At 46.2% G+C, this 23,158-nt stretch overlaps 1 protein-coding gene across 1 annotated transcript in view; it reads right to left on the reverse strand.

Annotated features, from left to right (window-relative positions):
* The window catches only part of RIC3 (RIC3 acetylcholine receptor chaperone), a 110,872-nt gene that overhangs the window by 51,107 nt on the left and 36,607 nt on the right, over positions 1-23,158 (reverse strand). The window contains exons 2-3 of the mRNA XM_063944034.1: positions 17,502-17,719; positions 14,354-14,432 (exon numbers count right to left, since the gene is read on the reverse strand). Coding sequence (XP_063800104.1) covers positions 14,354-14,432; positions 17,502-17,719 — 297 coding nt within the window. The remainder of the gene's footprint in view (positions 1-14,353; positions 14,433-17,501; positions 17,720-23,158) is intronic.

Consider the following 23,158-nt stretch of genomic DNA (forward strand, 5'->3'; position numbering starts at 1 on the left):
ACCTCATTGCGCCTCTTTTTTTCTTTGCGTCATGTGCTGTTTGGGGAGGGTTTTTTGGAAGGGACATCCTGCGTGACACTGCAGTGCCACTCCTAGATGGGCCCGGTGTTTGTGTCGGCCACTAGGGTCGCTTATCTTACTCACACAGCGACCTCGGTGCAAATTTTAGGACTAAAAATAATATTGTGAGGTGTGAGGTATTCAGAATAGACTGAAAATGAGTGGAAATTATGGTTTTTGAGGTTAATAATACTTTGGGATCAAAATGACCGCCAAATTCTATGATTTAAGCTGTTTTTTAGGTTTTTTGGAAAAAAACACCCGAATCCAAAACACACCCGAATCCGACAAAAAAAATTCGGTGAGGTTTTGCCAAAACGCGGTCGAACCCAAAACACGGCCGCGGAACCGAACCCAAAACCAAAACACAAAACCCGAAAAATTTCCGGCGCTCATCTCTAAATTGTCACTGCACAAATGTTTACAGTATAAGTACATTCCTTAAGGTATAGTTATTCTAGCTTAATTCTGTAAGTATCTGCAACGCCTGAGTTCACACCCTGTGCACAGCGTCTGCGCATACCCTTGCGGTACCTTTTGCGCCAATTGCGTACTGTGTTCTTTAACCTTTAACGTGTTTTTAATAGGACAAATATATTCAGCTTTGTCAATTGGGGGACTCGTCCTCCGGTCTTCACATATCTGCACTAGATAATTTTAGCAGACATTATCAGGTCAGCAAAGGGCGGAGAAGGTAGTATCCCTCGTTAAACCGTTTGGAGGTCGGGGATACTGCAGTGCTGACCAGTTAATTGTCTGCTTCACCTGGTAAGGAGTGCTGAGGGAATTCGGGAACTGGAAGGTAGGAACAGTACGTTATTGTCTTTGAAAATCGTTTTTTTTTTTTTATTTCTATTTGGTGCCAACTACACACGCAGATTGGATGGTTTATCTGTTTAAGTAGGTTTAAAAGTACATTTAAAAGTTGCTGCATAGCCTTGATATAGTTTTTTTTTTTAAAACTGAGGCCTAGAATAACTTTAGGAGTTTGAATGATGACTTTCTTTGTGACAAGAAGCAGCATGGTCTGTCCACCATTTTGTGTGGCCCTCATGGAGGTAAAAGGGGGAGGAGCAGTGGCCATTTTGGGAAGGTCAAATTTTTTTTTTCCTAAGCGGCTGATTTTCAGTTGACTCAGGAAATAATCAGCCATCCATTGTCAAAAAGAAATCATCATTTAATTAGTTTTTTTTAATGCATTTATTTAATCTATATCATGGTCAATCATGAGTGGTTCAGATAGAGGTTGATATAAGTTAATAGTGGAATGAGTATTTGATTTCAGAACGATACACAGATAAAACAAAGTTTTGGTTTTTTTTCTTTCTTTTGGTTTCCTTACCACCCTACTATGCTTGGTGCAGGATGGCCATTGAAATGCAAATGAACCTGTGTGACTGATTTTGTTCCCTAGCAGTGTTGAAATAAATCGCCTTTACAGAGTTACTGTAGTTAAAAAGCAATTCATATGCAAATTAGAAGCACTGAATAAGGTCAAAATATCTATATGCATGTGCTTACATCAATATATGTTATTAGATTAATTTAGAATTGCATGTTCATTTGTGTAATCTTCACATCTCACTTTCCTGGTTGCCATTTCATAATTGATAACGTGCTGAGAAAGATTTGTTGCTATTGGTAGTTAAAGAGTAAAAATGATACATTAAGGAGTAATACTTAAAAGAGTAATTGTAAAAACAAGCACACAGCATAGAAGATACTGTGTGGTGTTTGGTAAGCGTTTATATAGTGAAATATTGCTTACATTTATAGTAAGGCGATACAGAAGCCACAAGACAATAGCACAAATTTGTTCTGTTTCCAAAACTTAGTTTAAATACCTTACTTTACTGTAGTGCCTCTGGGGAGAGCTATCAGATTACGGGAAATGATTTTTCTGATCAGAAAACTATAGAATGATAGTGGGTTGAAAACGGTATGAGTGTATTGAACTCCTCTTGGTAAAGTCTTGGTGAAATCTTGGTGAAATCTTGGTGAAGTAAATCTTGGTGAATCACGGTCTAGGTGAATACGTGATGAGCACGGTCTAGGTGAAAACGTGCGTGCACGGTCTTGGTGAAAACGTGCGACGGAGTGTGATAAAGTTTTCGTGGTATTACGCTCCGGCTGTTTTGGAGCACAGTAGGGAGACTCCAATGATCCTACCATTTATGGGCAACAAGTGTCTATAAGTGGTACGATTGGACCGCACGGTTGTATGTGTGACCAATAACGCAACGTGATATGAGGTAGTATATCCATGCGTAAATCTTGCCCTCATACGTGTTGTAGGGAGCACATGCAAGCGTGATTTGTGTAAAGAAGGGAATTTTCACTGGTCTCTCAGGAAAATCTCTAGAGATAGGGCCTGTAACGGTTACACGTGTCTGCTAAAAGGGGCGGATTCGTTGTACTCGGAGCAGAAGAAGCTGGTGGAAGAGCTTGGGTAACTTCCACCGTAGACTTCTGTGTTTGGTGCATTTTAGGAAGTTTTTCTGTGTTAAAAAGGTCCACAATGGAAGCCAAGTGCACAACACAGGGACGTTTAGCAGTCAGAGTTCAGGCTGCAGAGATTTTCAAGCCCCGGGGGTCGGCCCGGTTAGTAATGTGGGGAAGATATGGTCCCCACACTGAGACCTTTTGTGATGAATGGACACGAATGACTGTGGGGGATAAAGCACCATTTCCTGGGATAGGTAGTTTTGACTCAGAGGTACTGCATAATTTAAGGCGAAGGATCTGTCTCATAAAATCCGGGAAGCAACGGATCAGACATTATGATTGTTTACAGTTATGGCAACAGGAAAGTGAAATGCAAAGAAATTTAACTTACATATCTGACCCTCATCTTGGGAAGAGAGACATGGCAATGGAGAGGATTATGGTTGCAGAGAAATGGCACAATGTTGTACGATAAAAATGCACTTAGTAACTGTATTAAGAACAAAAGTAACAAATGTAATAATGTTTATGAAAAGGAAAGTGTAAAAATCACAAATGTTAACCTGTGCAAGTCGCACCCCATGTTAAACTTCCCTCAGGAATACAAGCAAGAAAGTGAGCCCAGCCCGATGTCGGCACCCCTTCCAGCAGCCATCACACGAGACATCCAGGTGGACGCGACCAAATCGGTAAAGGCAATAATCAAACCCCCTAACGGAGGGTCAGGTGAGGTCGTGTCCACAGGTACGTACAATGTTTTATATCACGCACAAACAAATGTACCCCATATTGTAAGACCAAAACAAGGTGATGTAATTGAATTTAGTCCTGTCAGGGTGATCACAGTCCCCAATGGGAAGACTGACGATCAGGGAACCATTCCCGTCAAGGACAGTGCAATGCGCTGTCCCTGATCCCGGACCGAATTGAGATCAATCATGTCTGATTTCCCAGATCCTAGGAAAGATCTAAGTGTATGATCAAAGATTCACAGAAGGTATGTCAACTCCCTAGACAACGACATAATCATGGTATCCAAGGAATCAGGGAGGTACAGGGAAAGCAGTTGATGGTGATGAGCATCCAAGCGTTTGAGGAGGCATCAAATCAACCAAGACCCCACTTCACTGACACTTGGAGGAAGCCCAGGGTTTGTGATCTGTGCAAAAGAGAAGGGCATTATGCCAGTAACTGCAACAGCCCACATAAAGTCAGACCCCCTAGACATGAATATGAGCATGAATATGACACACCAAATTATAAAAGGTGATCATTAGGACTGATGGTAAGCCTGAGGTAACAGTTAATAAATTGGGAGGTCATTTCCTGAAGACACAGGAATGACCGGGTGAAACGTTGTAAATGTATCTGTGAAATGTTTCTTTTCTCTCCCCATCTCTGACGATTATTGGTAGGACTCAAACATTGCATATCTGCTTGGTCTTTGCAGAAGTCTACCAAACCCCAGCATGACCTATCCGCATCAATGTATCCTGGCCAGATACAGAGGGTGGAGTATGGAGGTGCTGGTGGGAGGGACTGCGCAAGGAAACCATTGGACATGTAGATATGACAGCCTGATGATCTGACAATGTTTTAAAATGTTTGAAAAATGTTTTTTTTCCTGTTGTTGTTTATTGATGTGTTATGTTATATATATATATATATATATATATATATATATGAATTGTTCTCTCTCTCTCTTGTTTTTTTTTGTTTTCTCTCTTCTCACTCATGTTTTCATGTTTTAAAGATGGTATGTCACACATCAGTTAGACAAATGGTAATGCAAGATTTTTGCTCCTTACAGAAAGTTCGCTGGTTTGGAAGGAATATTGCATCACCGGAATGTTCGGTTGGAAGACAGCACCTTTGAGATGACAGCAGAACAAGAAGAACAACAAGACGAGAGAACTAATTATCGTAACAAGTTTCTCTCCCCCTCAAACTGTTTTCCTGTACCCCCATTACAAATTTCTCCTTTTTTCTCCTCCTGTAAGATGGACTCGCCCCAAGAGACTGTGATCCGGATTTTCCTGTTGACCATGATGTTGACCAGAGCAGTCTGTTTCGGTGAGAGTACCAGTGAGGTCGAGAAAGGATCCAGAAAGGTTCTGATGACTGAGACGGAGGTGTAAATTTCCAATAGCAACACAATCACCAAGCAAAGGCGAGTACCGGAAACGATCTAGCAGCCATGTTATTTGTAAACATTGTGAAGGATTGTTAGCTGAAGAAAACTGTATCTGTAGGCTCTGTGACAATGTAGTTGAGGATGGGTGCATTAAGAAATGCCAATCCAGTTTTAAGATCCACATGGACCGGCATCCATTGAGTGACTATCACTCCTTAGTGGGTAGTGTGTTAAATAAGACAGATTGTTGGGTATGCTCTCAAGTACCTCAAGGTCATAGCAAATCAGGGCTAGTACCATTTCCTTTAACGGTAGGGGAGGTACTTGAGCTAAAGGGTGGGAGACCGGTGGACAGGAGGTTTAATATCTCCAGTCCTCCTAGCTTGAAGCTCCACCAATATCATGTGGATAGATCCCTAATATGTTTTAACATTTCCAATCCCCGAAAGCCGGGAAATTGGGAAGTGTCAGGGAGTAACCAAACCATGACCTTTTCACATAGAGCCGATAGAATGCCAACAGATACAGAACTTATACGCCACATAGCCAGTAGAGGAAAATCTTTCCGGTATATGTATACCCTAGGAAGTAGGATTACGAGAGTTGGAGAGGTATCACCAGGATACTGTGCACATATCGTACAAACTGATACGTGTACTAAACAGATGGGAGAATTAGGGTTAGGAGATTTCACATGGAAGATGTGTAATATGGTAATGTCCTACTCCGTCCCATATGTCCTCCCCGATGATGCATATTTCATATGCGGGAGGAAGGCGTATAAAGTGGCTTGCCCCAAACTCTGAAGGATTGTGTTATATTGGAAAAGTACTACCTGAGGTAATGAGTTTAAGGAGTGAGGAAATTGTAATTCCAATGGATTTGATTTATGACCCAAATGTAGAAACAATGATGTGATGAAAATGCGATTTCTACGGTCCGTTTCTTTCACCTGATTTTCCGTTTTCTCCAAGGTAAAAAGACCCACTTGGACGAGGAATTTGATGATCCTGTATACAGACAACTGATGGATTAAAGAAGAAGTTTTGACAACCTTATACACAGATATTTGATGAACTTTGCCATAGACCCCCAGTTTCCCTAGAAATTTTAAAATTACGCTAGCCCAACACTTTTGTAAGTCTATGGACATTGACAAAGCTTTTTGCCCACACGCCTTTTGGCAAAAGCACAAAGAAGACTGCATTCAACAGACACCGAACAAGACTTCAACCGACAAATGTTCAACCAACAGACACCGAACAAGACTTCAACCGACAAATGTTCATTTACCTGACATAGAATACCACTGCATTTACCGTAATTATGTCTTTTCTTCATCTCTACAACCTTCAGGTAATTACACACATAGTATAGGGAATACAGGCACAGATATCAGCAATCACATATTCCCCCATTCATGTATCATCAACTAAAATGTGCTCCCCATTTTGTTACAACCAAAATCCAAAAAGAGCTCGGTAAAGTTTGACAGCCCATCCACAGACCCGTACCGCGGGATAAGAAGGAATTCAAATGTATACTTCGCAATACCTCGAAGCTTGATGTACAACACGTACGGCACGATGATACATGACCCCCCAAACATGGATTCATACACACATGCTTCTGCTATCTCACTAGGTCATACCTTTTCCCACCTTCTTCTCTCCTCCCTTACCCAATCATAGAAATGTATTTACATATGACATATATTTTTCTCTTTTTGAAAATGTTTTAGGAAGTGGCAGTTATTGGTGACTGCCAAAGTCAAAAATATTACATAGAGAGAACATACAAACTACACACATTTAAGTCGCTATACTTGCAAATATGCGCAGCGAGCACAGCAATATATGGTAACACACGCATTTGCTCAGACATGGCACGGAGATGGATTCGGCGCTTGTTTCATACAGTACATGGTTATGATAATGTCGGGCACCAGACATCATGGAGATTTAGAATTGGCTGATGAATTGATGTCATGAATGTGTATTATTTGAACAGAACCAGATGCGCCCGTCATGTTTGGTATTGAAGCAAGCAGATTGATGTGTGGGTTAGTTTGAGGCTTGTTGTGAAGTTGTGGGACATTGCAGCGGATAGATATGATTATATGTATAAAAGCTAAAATCACTTTGTTAGAACAATGAATGATACAGTTCAGGGCTGAACCTGATCAGCATATACAAAGGAAGAGAGACCCCTCCCCCAGGAACTAGTCACAGGAAGGTAGTGCCTGGCAAAAGAGAGAGGTGTGCAGTTGCTTGTGAACTCAGAGAACAGATGTAATGTAGCTACACTCAGAACAAAGCTCTCAGAAGCATGGCTGGATCATCACCAGGCACCAAAGGCTAAGTATCATAATCTCAATATCACATGGCTGATTGGCATAGAATAGTTTAAATATGTGTTTGAGGTTGTTGTGAAGTGATTGTTATAGAGTGGTTGGTTTGGAGATACAAATGGCTTAAGGTTAATGAGGCTTGCGCAGCTGTGTGATTGTTGGGTGTTTGTGATAATTCTCTATGAAATCTGTAATGAATTGGAACAGTAGACAATCTGTAGCATAGCATTCCTGGTATACATTTATGGTTGGTGATTTATAACAGATTATAGTAGTTTACATGATGCATCTTGCTGAAGGTTTGAAGTTAAAGCATACTTCCTTTTGTTACTGTAGTCATGTGCTTGTAGCAATGGCAGGCTGGGATGTGTGGTTACATTGTGATCTGGTGATTCATATAACATGGACTGTAGGCAATAAACGAAGTTTGTTTGGAATGTGAAATTGAATAAGATGGTTCTAGGAAGTTGGATTGGAATGTGGTATAAGATTAGTTGGTTTGTAAGAAATGGCTGCTGCTGGGTGTTTTCCCCTCCCCCTTTCAACCATGTGTTACAGTCTTTGGAATCATGGGAGGTTATTCCCAAAATGGAGTCTAGCTTCTATCCCATGCGGTATTCAGCATTGACTAACTGCGCAGCGATTGTCTCTCACATGTGTAAGTTCCTCTGCAACCATATTGTCTCTTATTTAATGTTATAAGCCATTCTCTCTCTCCTTCCCCTTTTAAAAGTAATTGTGTCTTTATTGTATTTTATGTGTAGTAACTTGGTTAGATATTCTATGTTATATTGGTAGTGTATAGCTTGTATTGTATTATTCTTTTTGAACGTTCATTCTCTCACTAAAGGCGTTAGAACCTTAGACCGGTATTCGATTGATTATTATAAATGCATAAAGGTTCTCAGAGCGTCATAGTCGCTCATACAGCTTTTAAGCTAACAAGGTTACACTGCATTACATCTACACATTGACACTGCACAAATGTTTACAGTATAAGTACATTCCTTAAGGTATAGTTATTCTAGCTTAATTCTGTAAGTATCTGCAACGCCTGAGTTCACACCCTGTGCACAGCGTCTGCGCATACCCTTGCGGTACCTTTTGCGCCAATTGCGTACTGTGTTCTTTAACCTTTAACGTGTTTTTAATAGGACAAATATATTCAGCTTTGTCAGAACCATGGGCCACATATGCAAGTTAGATCCTATTTACATGCATACCAAAGCAGCAATGTCAGTGAGAGAAGCAGTAAGGCTAGTGGTAGTGAATGAGTGATTTTAGGGGAAGCAGAGAGGGATAAGCGGTAGCCTAGCACTTTTTCGGAACCCATGGCCATGACCTCTGTCCAGATTCGTCGAACATGAAATGTTAGGAAGAATGCATTAGAGGCATGGTTACATCAAATGGGCATTGCCATGTCCTCCAGGTGTGGTCATAATTTATTGGGCATGACTTGCAATTCTGAAGCATTAAGCAAACACCCCTGGTGAGCACCTTCCTACTTCCTGTCCAATTCAGGAGGATGGAAGGTATGAAACTCCATTGTGAGGATATGTAGACAGGTCATAGAGGAATGCTGCCTCTGGCAATTTGGACCTGATTTTTTCCATTATATTTCCAGGGCCTTCCTACCTCTATGTCTGTCTGTTTTTACCCAGTTTTGTTCTATTACTGTTGTTCTAATTGTAAAGCGCAACCATAGGCGTGCGCACGGGGGGTGCCTGATGCGCACAGGCACCCCCAAATGTCCGTAACCCCCCGCACGCCAGGACTTCAGCACAGTGATTGGAGCCGCAAGGTACACTGCAGCCCAACATACCCTGAAGCAGTTTTACGCGGCCTCCCCCACCTGCCTTAGACACTGGTGCACAGACACTTGTGACGTGACACCCATGTGTCTGCTGCTGTCCCCGCGGCTGCCGGCTCATGTCAGATGTGCAGGACAGCCAGGCAGCCATTCAGATGTGCTGTGGGGCCGGACCGCAGTGTGACAGGCGGCCGCTGATGAGGGATCACAGGCAGCTATACTGTATCAGCCAGCCGCCGAAGCTCAGCTAGGGGGCCGGGCTGACTGACGAGGCTTGTGGCGGGCGGAACTGAGGGGCGGCACAGTAATCTCAGGCAGCTGGCTGTGCTTTAGTGATGAGAGGCCGGGCTGACTGAGGAGATGGGCAGCAGGTGGAGCCAATTCTGAGAGGCACGAGGATTATATCCTGCAGTGCAGACTCAGTGGGACAAGGTGGGAAGTAAGTACCACTGACCGAGAGGTCCGCTGGTGCTGATGATCCAGTCTGCATCTAAGTTCTCACTCACAGGCAAATGTCTGCCTGTGCAAGTGTGATCATCACCAGTGGCTTCCTCTGTCAGTTGATCATCAGATCCAGGTGTAACAAGGTGGCATGGGGGTTGTGTGCTCCCCCTCTTTCCAGAGAACTTCAGTCCGGACTTGGAGTAGTTCTGCTCCATCTCCATATGTTGCCACTCCCCAAAGTCTCAGCTTCCTCCTTATCCCTTGCCCCCATGCTTCCCCTGGGTAGGCTGGACAGAGTCACTCAGTAGACATTCCCCATCTGCGTCTCTGCTCCTATCCACCACTGCCCTTTGTGTTTGCTCCTCCCCCTTATGTGCCTCTGCCCCTTTTCCTTCTGTACTTCTCCAGCTGCTCTCTCCATTTGCCCCCCCTCCCCTCCTCGTGTGCCTCTGCCCCTTTCCCTATCAGTAACTCTGCTACCTCCTGATGTGTGCTTCTGCCACCCCCACCTCTCTGTGGCAGGTGGCTGCCATCTGTGCCAAAGACGATATCCAGGGCCACATAATTCATCTGATAGCAGGTAAACACAATTTTCCATCGATAATTTTATATTTCTGTTGTATGTGTTTGCATATATTTACATTTCTGTTTTATGTGTGTATGTGTCTGTGTGTCTACAGTATGTACTGTGTGTGTGTATATGTGTATGTATATATATATATATATATATATATTAGCTAAGCCAAGCACTCAGTATTTTCCTGAGTGGGGTTTTAATGGTATCTGGCACTGCTGGGGGCTTACTGTGCGGCGTAATATGAATTTGGCTCATACCGAGTGATGTAATGTGTATTTGGCTCATACTGTGTGGCGTAATTTGAATTTGGCTCATACCGTGTGGTGTAATGTGAATTTCCACTCATACCGTGTGGCGTAATGTGAATTTGGCTCAGACTGTGTGGCGTATTGTGAATTACTGCTCATACCTTGTGGCGTAATGTGTATTTGGCTCATACTGTGTGGCGTAATGTGAATTTCCGCTCATACTGTGTCGCGTAATGTGAATTTCCACTCATACCATGTGGCGTAATGTGAATTTCAGCTGATACCGTGTGGCGTAATGTGAATTTCCACTCATACAATGTGGCGTAATGTGAATTCAGCTCATACCGTGTGGCATAATGTGAATTTGGATCATACCGTGTAGCTTAATGTGAATTTCTGCTGTTACCGTGTGGCGTAATGTGATTTCCACTCATAATGTGTGGCGTATTGTGAATATCCGCTCATACTGTGTGGCGTAATATGAATTTCCACTCATACCATGTGGCGTAATGTGAATTTCCGCTTATACCATGTGGCGTAATATGAATTTCCGCTTATACCATGTGGCGTAATGTGAATTTCCGCTCATATCGTGTGGCATAATGTGAATTTCCACTCATACTGTGTGCTTTAATGTGACTTTCAGCTCATACCGTGTGGGGGTGTATTATGGTATGCAGGCAGCTGGGCAAGCGCAAGTGAGTCCCTTGCGGGCTTGCTGCGCTCGCCACGCTATTTATTCTCCCTCCAGGGGGGTTGTGGACCCCCTAGAAGGAGAATAGTTGTTTGTATGCCGGGTGTCGGGATTCCGGCACCGGTATACTGAGCGCCAAGATCCCAACACCCGGCATACTGAATACCACCCCCGTGTGCCGTAATGTGAATTTCAGCTCATACTGTGTGGCGTAATATAAATTTCGACAAATGTCACACGTACTAGGGAGGAGGAGTCTGGTGGCATAGAACGAGGCAGATGTGGCTGTGATTGCACATGTGTAAATATTAAACTTTACTTGTGTTGTATTAAAGCTCAAATGTTCGGCCCCCTAAATCTCCCATACTTTTCAGAGTGGCCCACTCAAAATCAGGGTGTTAGTGCTGGCGGGTGCAAGGGTTGGGGTGTAGTGGGGGAGGGGAATGCATGTGCACCTAGGCCCACCACTCTCTATTTCTGCCACTGGATCAGGGATAGGTTGGGGAAGTGTAAGCAACGATAAGGTGCGGCGGCAGCTAGAACTTAGGGTTATGCCGTAGCAGACAGTCAGTACCAGCCGGTGGTTGCACCATAATGTTTTATTTTAGTTCTCTGGGGTGTATTATATTAACTTTATTAGGAACTAGGGAGAAATTAGATTAAGCCATGTGATTTTACTGAGGAAATGTGAAATTGTGCTAGACATGTCCCTGGGCGATGCTAGACACGCCCAAAAGGTATTGCTAGATATGCCCAAAAGGCGGTGCTAGACACGCCCCTCCTGCGGTGCACCCCCTAATAAAATTAGCTGCGCACGCCTATGAGCGCAACGGAATATGCTGCGCTATAAAAGAAACTGTTAATAAAATAAATAAATAATTATATTTTAATAGGTCTATAGAAATTATGGGTACCGTATTTACTCGAGTATAAGTCGACCCGAATATAAGCCGAGGCACCTAATTTTACCACAAAAACCTGGGAAAACTTATTGACTCGAGTATAAGCCTAGGGTGGGAAATGCAGCTCTACCCGTACACAGACCTCATAGTGCCAGATATGCCCCACAGTGCCAGATGTGCCAGATATGCCCCACAGTGCCAGATGTGCCAGATATGCCCCACAGTGCCAGATATGCCCCACAGTGCCAGATGTGCCAGATATGCCCCACAGTGCCAGATATGCCCCACAGTGCCAGATGTGCCCCACAGTGCCAGATATGCCCCACAGTGCCAGATGTGCCAGATATGCCCCACAGTGCCAGATGTGCCCCACAGTGCCAGATATGCCCCACAGTGCCAGGTGTGCCAGATATGCCCCACAGTGCCAGGTGTGCCAGATATGCCCCACAGTGCCATGTGTGCCAGATATGCCCCACAGTGCCAGATATGCCCCACAGTGCTAGATACTTACCCTCCGTCGCTCCCGCGCTGTCGTCTGAAGGAGGGACACGGAGAGCGCAGCGCGCGGCTCTCCTGTGTCCCTCTTGCGTCTCCGGCGGCAGCTGCATGTGTTAAAGGAAGTGCCGGTTCGTGCACTTCCTTTACACACAGACGCCGCTGCCGCCGGAGATGCAGGAGGGACACAGGAGAGCCGCGCGCTGCGCTCTCCGTGTCCCTCCTTCAGACGACAGCGCGGGAGCGACGGAGGGTAAGTATCTAGGACTGTGGGGCACATCTGGCACTGTGGGGCATATCTGGCACACATGGCACTGTGGGGCATATAACGCTGACTCGAGTATAAGCCGAGGTGGCTTTTTCAGCACAAAAAAAAGTGCTGAAAAAGTCGGCTTATAATCGAGTATATACGGTATATTAGGATAAAATTGCAAGTTATGTTCTTTTGTTGTTAGGTTAGATTTCTGCCCCACACAGATCAATAGAGTGGTATTCTTAGTCAGAAAGACTGAATGGTGGTCTGGTGTATGTACATTCATTATGATCCTGTGAGCAGGAAAGCAATTACCAGGTGCCCCAGGGAGAGGAAATTGACAAGCACAATAAAGCTTTTGTCTTCATAAAGCTTACTTGAGGATGCTCTTTTGGCACCAAAATAACGTAGGTTAATCAAAAAGCGGATGTGACTTATCCTAAACAGGGAATCAAAGAACTCACCATATTTTATCTGTTTTTGATGTAAAATGTATATTTCTCTAACAGCTATAAACGTACCTGGACTGGTGTGATTCGAGAGCATCTAGGACATATTGTTTGGAAGAAATTATATATCTAACCATTCAGACATCACAGAGCAGTCTTGTTTATCCTAATTTTATATCTATTCTTAAATAACAATTAATGTGAACATATTTCATGTGGCTATTACACAGGAGAAATAAGGTACCGGTATTTGTATTTAAGCTAAAAATTATGTGGGAAGTCTAAATATGAACCTTTGATTAATTAACAAGCCATGTTTGCTTTTGAGGCTAGAATACCAGTGGGGCAGAGACAGGTACTGGCTGCACTTTGCACAGAGATGCCTGCCTGCATGACAAGGGGGACCCAGATCAGTGTCCCATACCTGCCCTGATGACTCCAAGATACGAACATACCTACCCCAAACCAGTCAGGTGAACATAATGGCGGCACTACAGAAACATCCTAGATATGGCAGCTGCATAGATCCATTATGTGTAGATTTCCACAAGTTGGAAAAATCTAAAGTTTGGCCATGTATTCCTTGACTGAGTTCATTAAGATATGTGTTTGGGCAGGGCCAGACAGAGCAATAACTGGCTTAGGTGCTTGGGAAGGCATGGCCACATCATGGTAGTGTGGTCACACCCACCCAGCCAAAAGTGAATGAAAACTACTATGCATGGCATTCTTCCCCTGCACTGATGGCCCAGGCCCCTTAAAAATTAACCATATCCGCAACCAAGGACTGGACTTTTGTTCTTAACACGCACAACTGGTGAGGACTTTCCTAACTTATGATTTAATATTGGAACTGCTAATCCTCCAGCGTTGGAACATACTTCTCCGGCCCAGGGACTATGCTATAGCCCCAGGATTCATTTGGTTCTGAGCACTCAGGGTCCCATGGTAAATTTGGAACAAGCATATGTGCTGTATAAATGGTGATTAGAGGCTATTCATTACAGTGAAAATTCAATTTTAATTGTTTTATCGTTAGTTTTAAGTATAATAAATCTTATTTGATATTCAGACAATTCATCTCTGTAAGCGCAGCCTTATTGTTGTTGTTTTTTTAGTTTGTATCCATTATATAGGTGTAACTGACCTATCCAGGCAGCCGCTGTACACTCCAAATTGGAACAGCACCTATAGCGCCCTTTCCAACCTAGGTTGGTTTGTCCTATTTTTTGCCCTTAAAAATTAGCCTGGCCATGGGAAATTAGTGTTCGCCTCTCCCCCTCAGCACTTCCCCAATATGGGGCAATTGCCCAACCTGGGACACTTTGGTGGAGATTTGGGCAAGAAGACAACAGTCACCTGAAACATGCTGATAATAAATGAACGAAATGAGTAATAACTGTTACGACTCCCAGCAGTGAACAGAATAGCCATTACTGGTTAGTAATATAGTATCAGCGATAGATTGGAAAAATACGCAGATAAAACTTACTTATCTTCCTCTTCAGGTTCCCATTTGCTATCGGCACACTTCGTGGCTCAAGCTTCGCATTTTTCCCTTTGGACGAAAGCTGAGAATTGCAAAACAAAGTGCAAATAATTTATATTGGCCCGTTATTGGGCTGACATTGGTGATATCACCTGCTCATATTATAAATCATCATTAGGAACATACTGTAGTTTAACACAAACTTGCAGTAAGATCATACATGGTGCATAGTGTATGTAAGGAAATGAGATACCTGCCCACCCAGTCACCTAGACGGAAAACCCAAAACAGATGCACCCAGAGATTCTTCATCTGCGGATACAGCAGCATGTGTTGCAGCATTCACCAGATGCACCAATAGGATGGCTCAATATCAGAATAAAATCTGTAGTATGTGACATTCCCTTGTAAATTAGTAAAATGTCTCAGAGCGCAGTAAAGTCTACTTCATCTGCAACAACCAGAACACCATGTTTTGCTGCACATACTGTACTCTGCTGATTATCCAGGGGATCTGATCTATAAAAAGCAGAGAGGAAGCACTTTCGTAGCAGGTTCTAAATGATCAATATATAAACTTTTACAGTACGTCCATCACAGTTCCAGTATTACACACAGTTACCTGCTTCTTCTCTACAGGTTTAATATGTTACCAAACCGTACAGACACGTGCAGAACATTGCTCTGTCCCATCTCCTTCCTGACAGATACATAGCAATACATTCTGCAGATCATTCTCTAGGGATGTGCAGAACATTACTCTGATGTCTGATCTATATATTCCCTTACAGATACACAGTGATACATTCTGCAGATCATTCTCTAGGGATATGCAGAACATTACTCTGATGTCTGATCTATTCTATATATTCCCTTACAGATACACAGTGATACATTCTGCAGATCATTCTCTAGGGATGTGCAGAACATTACTCTGATGTCTGATCTATATATTCCCTTACAGATACACAGTGATACATTCTGCAGATCATTCTCTAGGGATGTGCAGAACATTGCTCTGATGTCTGATCGATATATTCTCTTACAGATACACAGTGATATATTCTGCAGATTATTCTCTAGGAATCTGCAGAACATTGCCCTGTTCAATCTATCCCGTGACAGAGACATAGGGGTGTATTCAATAAGTTTCGGAAGCTGCCGTCTTGTCAGAAAGACGGCAGCTTCCGACAGGTTTAGGTCGGAAGGGGTTCCGACCTATTCAATACTGGCTGTTTTTTTCGACAAGTCAGGAATTCCAGACTTGTTGGAAAACACGTGGATTGTCGGATTAGCCGCGGATCCACGTGTTCCACGGCCAAATCCGGCAGGTTTTGGCCCCGGTTCCGACAATGTCAATCTGACTTTTCTTAAAGTCAGATTGACATTGTCGGAACCGGGGAGATGAGAAGCGTAAGGCGGCCGGGGGAGCAGCGTGAGGCAGCCGGAGGAGCAGCGTGAGGCGGCCTCAGGAGCAGCGCGTAGGGCGGCCTCAAGAGCAGCGTGTGGGGCGGCCTCAGGAGCAGAGTGAGGAGGCCGGAGGAGCAGCGGGTGAGGCGGCCTGAGGAGCAGCGGATGAGGCGGCCTGAGAAGCAGCGTGTGAGGCAGCCGGAGGAGTAGCGGGGGGAGGCGGCCGGAGGAGCAGCGGGTGAGACAGCCGAAGGAGCAGCGTGAGGCGGCCGGAGGAGCAGCGCGTGAGGCGGCCAGAGGAGCAGCGTGAGGCGGCTGGAGGAGCAGCGTGAGGCGGCCTCAGGAGCAGCGCGTAGGGCGGCCTCAAAAGCAGCGTGTGGGGCGGCCTGAGGAGCAGCGGGTGAGGCGGCCTGAGGAGCAGCGGGTGAGGCGGCCTGAGGAGCAGCGGGTGAGGCGGCCTGAGGAGCAGAGTGAGGCGGCCGGAGGAGCAGCGGGTGAGGCGGCCTGAGGAGCAGCGGATGAGGCGGCCTGAGGAGCAGTGTGAGGCAGCCGGAGGAGTAGCGGGGGGAGGCGGCCGGAGGAGCAGCGGGTGAGACAGCCGAAGGAGCAGCGTGAGGCGGCCGGAGGAGCAGCGCGTGAGGCGGCCAGAGGAGCAGCGTGAGGCGGCCGGAGGAGCAGCGTGAGGCGGCCTCAGGAGCAGCGCGTAGGGCGGCCTCAAGAGCAGCGTGTGGGGCGGCCTCAGGAGCAGAGTGAGGAGGCCGGAGGAGCAGCGGGTGAGGCGGCCTGAGGAGCAGAGTGAGGCGGCCTGAGGAGCAGCGTGTGAGGCGGCCGGAGGAGTAGCGGGTGAGGCGGCCTGAGGAGCAGCGTGTGAGGCGGCCGGAGGAGTAGCAGGTGAGGCGGCCGGAGGAGCAGCGGGTGAGACAGCCGAAGGAACCCTTCAGGTCCTGGCATCCTGACACTAGTGCCCCAGTCTTCCGGATCCCACTGTCCCTAGCAGGCCTATCACCTGGACACTAATTGCCTTCAGGAGCCCTGACTCATGGGAGAGACTCTTCTTTAAACCTAGCACCCAGGTGCTGGCTGATGAAGCCTATAAGACTTGGTTTGGGCCAAATGGATGGGAACCTGGTCCATCCACACTTCCCACCTACCCCCAGGACCCTGTGAGTAGCTTCCAGGTGGCAAAGTACCTCTCCTGCCACATAGAATTAAGTGAGCCAGGCAGTCGGATTTAATCCCCTGCTGTAAATGAGTTATAATCCCCTGAGGTATTGTTCTCTCTGTATTGTATTGCAGCTGAGAACAATAGATGACAGGCTTATGCTGATAACCACAGGTTCTCAAGCTCGGTCCTCAGAACCCCACACAGCTCATGTTTTGCAGGTCTCCTCACAGAATGACAAGTGAAATAATTAACTCCACCTGTGGACCTATAAAAATGTGTCAGTGAGTAATTAATTCACCTGTGCACCTGCTTGGTTCCATGCAAAACATGCACTGTGTGGGGTCCTGAGGACTGAGTTTGAGTACCTATGTAATAAACCATGGTGCACCTACAGTAGGTGCAGCAGAGAAGCCTAGATGAGCGTGGCTCCTTCTGTACATACAGTATTGATTATAGAATGTGAAAATGTTTCATCATAAATTATAAATACCTGGAGGTGTAATGTACAACAAAGCCCACTTTTCAATTCCCAATAACAGACCTCTCCACAGAATGCGCCTGGAATGTGTTTCTCACCTTGAAGAGGATGTACAGGATGTATAACAATATTCCAAACCCATAGATGGGTATTATCTGCCCCACTAAGCTTTGTCTGCCGCCACCACCGCCTCCGCCACCCCCAGCCTTGGCCTTCGACATAGCTTCCGACATATGGGATCTTGGGAAAAAGTTGCCGGCAGTCCTTCCATCCGCAGGTTTTCCATGGGAAGCCGCTGAAAAGTGTCCAGAATTCCCTGCATTATAAGGAAAGTGCTCTTTAATGGTAATACTGTACAATCCACATTACATGCTATACAGAGAGACTATTATACTGGAATCAGCTGCTTTAGGAGTTACAGGGTGGACCAGATGTACTAAGCGTTGAAAAGTGATAAAGTGGAAAGTGATAAAGTACCAGCCTACCAGCTCCTGTCATGTATATACTGCTGCACCTATGTATAATGCCCACATGTACGCTTGGCAGTGTTGGACTGGGGCATAAAAGGCCAACCGGGGGAATGCAGTGATAGGGGCCCATATTTATAGGTGTGGCCAGTCTATAGAGGGGGTGTGGTCAGCCACCACATCGGTTTATCTAACCATTAGAGCAGGCCTGGCCAACCTGTGGCTCTCTGGCTGTTGTGAAACTACAAATCCCAGCATGCCCTGTCACAGTTTTGTTATTAGGGAATGCTAAAACTGTGGCAGGGCATGCTGGGAATTGAAGTTTCACAACAGCTGGAGAGCCACAGGTTGGCCAGGCCTGCATTAGAGAGTGCATGGTCTGGGCCCCTTGATAAATATATATATACTGTATATAGTAAATACTGCTAGTGCACAGGGTCGGACTGGCCCACCGGGGTACAGGGGAAACCACCGGTGGGCCCCACTGCCTGGGGCCCCACTCCTTCCTCTACGGATCAGGTTCCAGACTGTGCACTTCTATTATACATGGTAGATATGTTGCATTACACTACACAAGACTATTGTGCATTTCAAGCCTCTGTAGAGGCTGGCCACACCCCCTTTGTAGGCTGGTAACACCCCTAAATATGGGCCCCTATCACTGCATTCCCCCGGTGGGCCCTTCATTACCCAGTCCGACACTGCTAGTGCATGCATGACAATGTTTCAGATTAATAACAGCAACGCACTGTAGAGAATACACCATTGCCCTGTGCAGTATAGGGTAACTCATACTTGCCTACTCTCTCGGAATGGCCGGGAGGCTCCTGAAAATTGGGTGACCATCCAGGCCCCCCGGAAAAGCAGGCAAGTCTCCCGATTTTTCAGGTCTCCCTGCCCGGCCGCCCACTTAGTGAATAAAGTGGGCGGTCCAGGCAGTCGATGACACGATTCATGCTGAATCGCGTCATCATAGCCATGCCCGCTGTTGTATAATGCTGATAATCGCGGCATTACAGAGCAGGGGCGTGGCTTAAATGACTTGCCACAATAACCCCGTCCCGTTTTGCCTCCACACCGCCCCCATTCCGCCTCTGCACCACCCCCTATACACGTCATAGGCTTGCCCCGCCCCCCCTGCTGAGCCGACCTGGCTGCTCTCTCCCGGATAGAGCAGCCAGGATGTAGGCATGTATGGGGTAACTTATATACAGTGGTGTAAGTAGCAAAAAAATCTTAGTGGTACTGTGTGGCGCGCGCCCAATGTTGCCAGATACACATGCACCCACAGTGCTAGATATGCCTCCACAGTGCCAGATATGCCTCCACAGTGCCAGATATGCCCAAACAGTGCCAGATATGCCCCACGTTGACAGATATACATGCACCCACAGTGCTAGATATACCTCCACAGTGCCAGATATGCCTCCACAGTGCCAGATATGCCCAAACAGTGCCAGATATGCCCCACGTTGACAGATATACATGCACCCACAGTGCTAGATATGCCCCCACAGTGCTAGATATGCCCCAGAGTGCCACATATGCCCCCACTTTGCCAGATACACATGCCCCCACAGTGCCAGATATGCCCCCACTTTGCCGGATACACATGCCCCCACAATGCCAGATATGCCCCCACAGTGCCAGATATGCCACCACTTTGCCGGATACACATGCCCCCACAGTGCCAGATATGCCCCCACAGTGCCAGATATGCCCCCACTTTGCCGGATACACATGCCCCCACAGTGCCAGATATGCCCCCACAGTGCCAGATATGCCCCCACTTTGCCAGATACACATGCCCCCACAGTGCCAGATATGCCCCCACTTTGCCGGATACACATGCCCCCACAGTGCCAGATATGCCCTCACTTTGCTAGCTACACATGCCCCCACAGTGCCAGATATGCCCCCAGCAGTGCAACTCACCATTGTTGTTGCTGCTGCTGCTTGGGGCTGGCACTGTCTGCTGCTGCTGGAGAGAGGAGAGCGCAGCTCGCGCCTCTCCTGCCCCTCTCCTGCCCTCAGTCCGGTCTCCTCTTGCGGCGGCGGCCTGTATATCAGATCTGGCACCAGTCCGTGAGCCAATCAGAGCTTGCGGTCAGGCAGCGGTGGCTCCTGATTGGCTGCCGGTCTGTGAGCTCTAATTGGCTCACGAACCGGCATTTTAGTGAAACACACGCCGCCGGACTCGGGGAGAAACCGCTGGTCACCGTGATCGGAGTGACTGACTAGGCAGGAGAGGAGAGGCGCATGCTGCACTCTCCTCTCTTCAACACGGTGTCTGCAAGGTGGCGGCCCGGCAGTACTACGTACCGGCTGGGAATTTCTTACCGGTACGCAGTACCGCCCCGTACCGCCATACTTGCAGCACTGCTTATTTATAATGTACAATTCAAGTACACAGACTGGAACCTGATCCCTAGAGGAGGTGGCACCAGGCAGTGGGGCCTATCAGGGGTTTCCCCTGTTCCCCTGTGGGCCAGTCCAATCTTGACCCTTGGGCTCATACATTGTGTGTAAATCTGGCTCTGGTACTAGCCACTGCCTCCACAGCCAATTACAGTACCTCACTGCATGTCACTGAGTACACCAATCGGGGGTCACATATGGTTAAACAAACAAATTGACACACAAATTTTTTTTAAAGAGATTGTGTCGACTATATCCACTTCGACTTTTTGTAATTGTCGACCTTTTCATCTGTCTACCGTTTCCACGTCGACCTGATGATCCTGTCAACCATATGGGGTCGACCTAACTATCCACATCTCATCTCATGCACTATATTAGGACGGAGGTTGTCACCTAGCGACATGGAAGCATGGCAGACATCTTGGCTGTGTGATCACAGGATACCACCTCCATTAGAGTACTGTAGTCATCCATTTACAGCAATTGTGCTTTTGCAAGAATGTGAGTTGAATCCCTCACACATACCCATCACACTGCAATACATGTGACTGCTTCCTGCAGCCTGGTCACATCCAAAACTATGCAAGTTACCTCACACAAGGCTACCGCGCTCACTGCTTCTCTGCGGAAACTGAGCATAAAAAACACACGTCGCTATCAGTCTGTCCACGTGGATTCCACACATGGTATGGGACAGCTAAAAATGGGGATCTTTGTTATGTGCAAAGGACTGTTCATGCGCGTAATGTGGTCATGTAATAGAGACCCTGTTAGATGTGGACATACACGCCTTGTAGGTGGTGTATCTCCAGTGGGCAATGATGGGCTGGTGCAACGTTACACAATGATGGCGGACAACAGCGCTATTTAGCTACTTCTAATTGGCTTATTATTTATTCATTCCTCCTGCTGGTCAGTAACAGGGCGGCCATAGTATATGAAGTCACAGCTGTCTGTTTGCATTGCTCAATGTAAATATCCATTTGGTACTACTACAGAAAAAAGATCCCCATTTAATTTTTTAACCGGGAAAACGAGATGTTGAGGTGTTTGTCATTAAATGACATTTTACACTGACCAGGCCACATTTATTCACACTCGCAGACTATAATATAGCTTTGTATTGACAAGTCATTTCATTATTGCATTGTGTATAAATAGGGTACTGCAAATGCATAAACATCTTAGTGATATTTGGTGGACCCCTTTCTTTGAAAGTAAAGCATTCATAACCATAACCAGAAATAACGACACTGAGACTTGAATTTAGCAGAAAATTGCTAGCTATTTATTTGTCCCTAACCATTAGGAAACCTGTAATAAAGAGATTAATTTAATATGCCGCTCCAGCTGGCATATGGTGGCGGCCCAAAAGAACGGCTCACTTAATCTAAATTAAACTTAAATAACTCAACCCTATAAATTTACTAAAAGCTTACCATAAACCGGTAATAGGTGACAACTCAACCCCCACAGTGACTACCCACCGCTCCTGGGTGCCCTGCCGCTGCCTTCCCGGACGGGTGGTCAAGCGGCCATAAGTCGATGGAGGTGAGTGCACCTAAACCACAACCAACTGTAAAACACTACAGTTTTCTCTACCATACGAAACTGCCGTTCTTTTCCGCCAATAAATAGCCAACGAAAACAGCCAACAACTTAGAGCCAAAGCACCACGTGCCACCATTTCCAACTACCAGGGCGGGAGGGTGGGAAACCAAATCACCAAGAGACTTAAGATGGCTTCGCCTTCCCTATATATATCAAGCCCTCCCCTTAAAGAAGGCTGTACTTTCCTTACAGCTAGGTCCACCCCTCCCCAGATGTTTAACTCTTTTCTCTCCTATGCAGTCAATACTCTCTTCTAAACATCTTAGTGATATTTGGTGGACCCCTTTCTTTGAAAGTAAAGCATTCATAACCATAACCAGAAATAACGACACTGAGACTTGAATTTGGCAGAAAATTGCTAGCTATTTATTTGTCCCTAACCATTAGGAAACCTGTAATAAAGAGATTAATTTAATATGCCGCTCCAGCTGGCATATGGTGGCGGCCCAAAAGAACGGCTCACTTAATCTAAATTAAACTTAAATAACTCAACCCTATAAATTTACTAAAAGCTTACCATAAACCGGTAATAGGTGACAACTCAACCCCCACAGTGACTACCCACCGCTCCTGGGTGCCCTGCCGCTGCCTTCCCGGACGGGTGGTCAAGCGGCCATAAGTCGATGGAGGTGAGTGCACCTAAACCACAACCAACTGTAAAACACTACAGTTTTCTCTACCATACGAAACTGCCGTTCTTTTCCGCCAACAGCGAAAGACTCATCCCCAAAGTCTTTCGCACCGCCACCATAAACCTACCCTAACTCCTGCAAAGCGAAACCTAGATCCTCCAGAAAAAACATCATCCCCTCATCGGATAGATGTACTCCATCGCGCCGGAAAAGGTGGCTGTCTCTGAACCGTATCCTCGGGTGGCGAACCACCCTCCCACCGTGGGACAGCACCCACTTTGCCACTGCTCCGTTCACCTTTTTCCGGGCCTCATCAATCCGGCGACCATCCGCCACACCCCTCCAACACAATCTCGGCACCATCATGGAAAAAACCAACACACAATTGGTCCATTGCGCGGTCACACTTGCCAGATCCTGTATCATGGCCCACCGCAGCTCCAAGGATGTCCTCTTCCCCAAGTCGTTGCCACCTAGATGGACAACCAAAACTTTAGGGACTCCATGCTTGCTGGCCTGACTCACTAACCTACTCTTCAGCTCACCCCACATCATTCCGCGCCAGCCAAGCCATCTGACACCCTGTATTCCAAACAATGCCTGCGACCCTTCCGAGGCCACAAA

This window comes from Pseudophryne corroboree, chromosome 11 (genome assembly GCF_028390025.1).
Source record: "Pseudophryne corroboree isolate aPseCor3 chromosome 11, aPseCor3.hap2, whole genome shotgun sequence".
In the NCBI taxonomy this organism is placed as follows: domain Eukaryota; kingdom Metazoa; phylum Chordata; class Amphibia; order Anura; family Myobatrachidae; genus Pseudophryne; species Pseudophryne corroboree.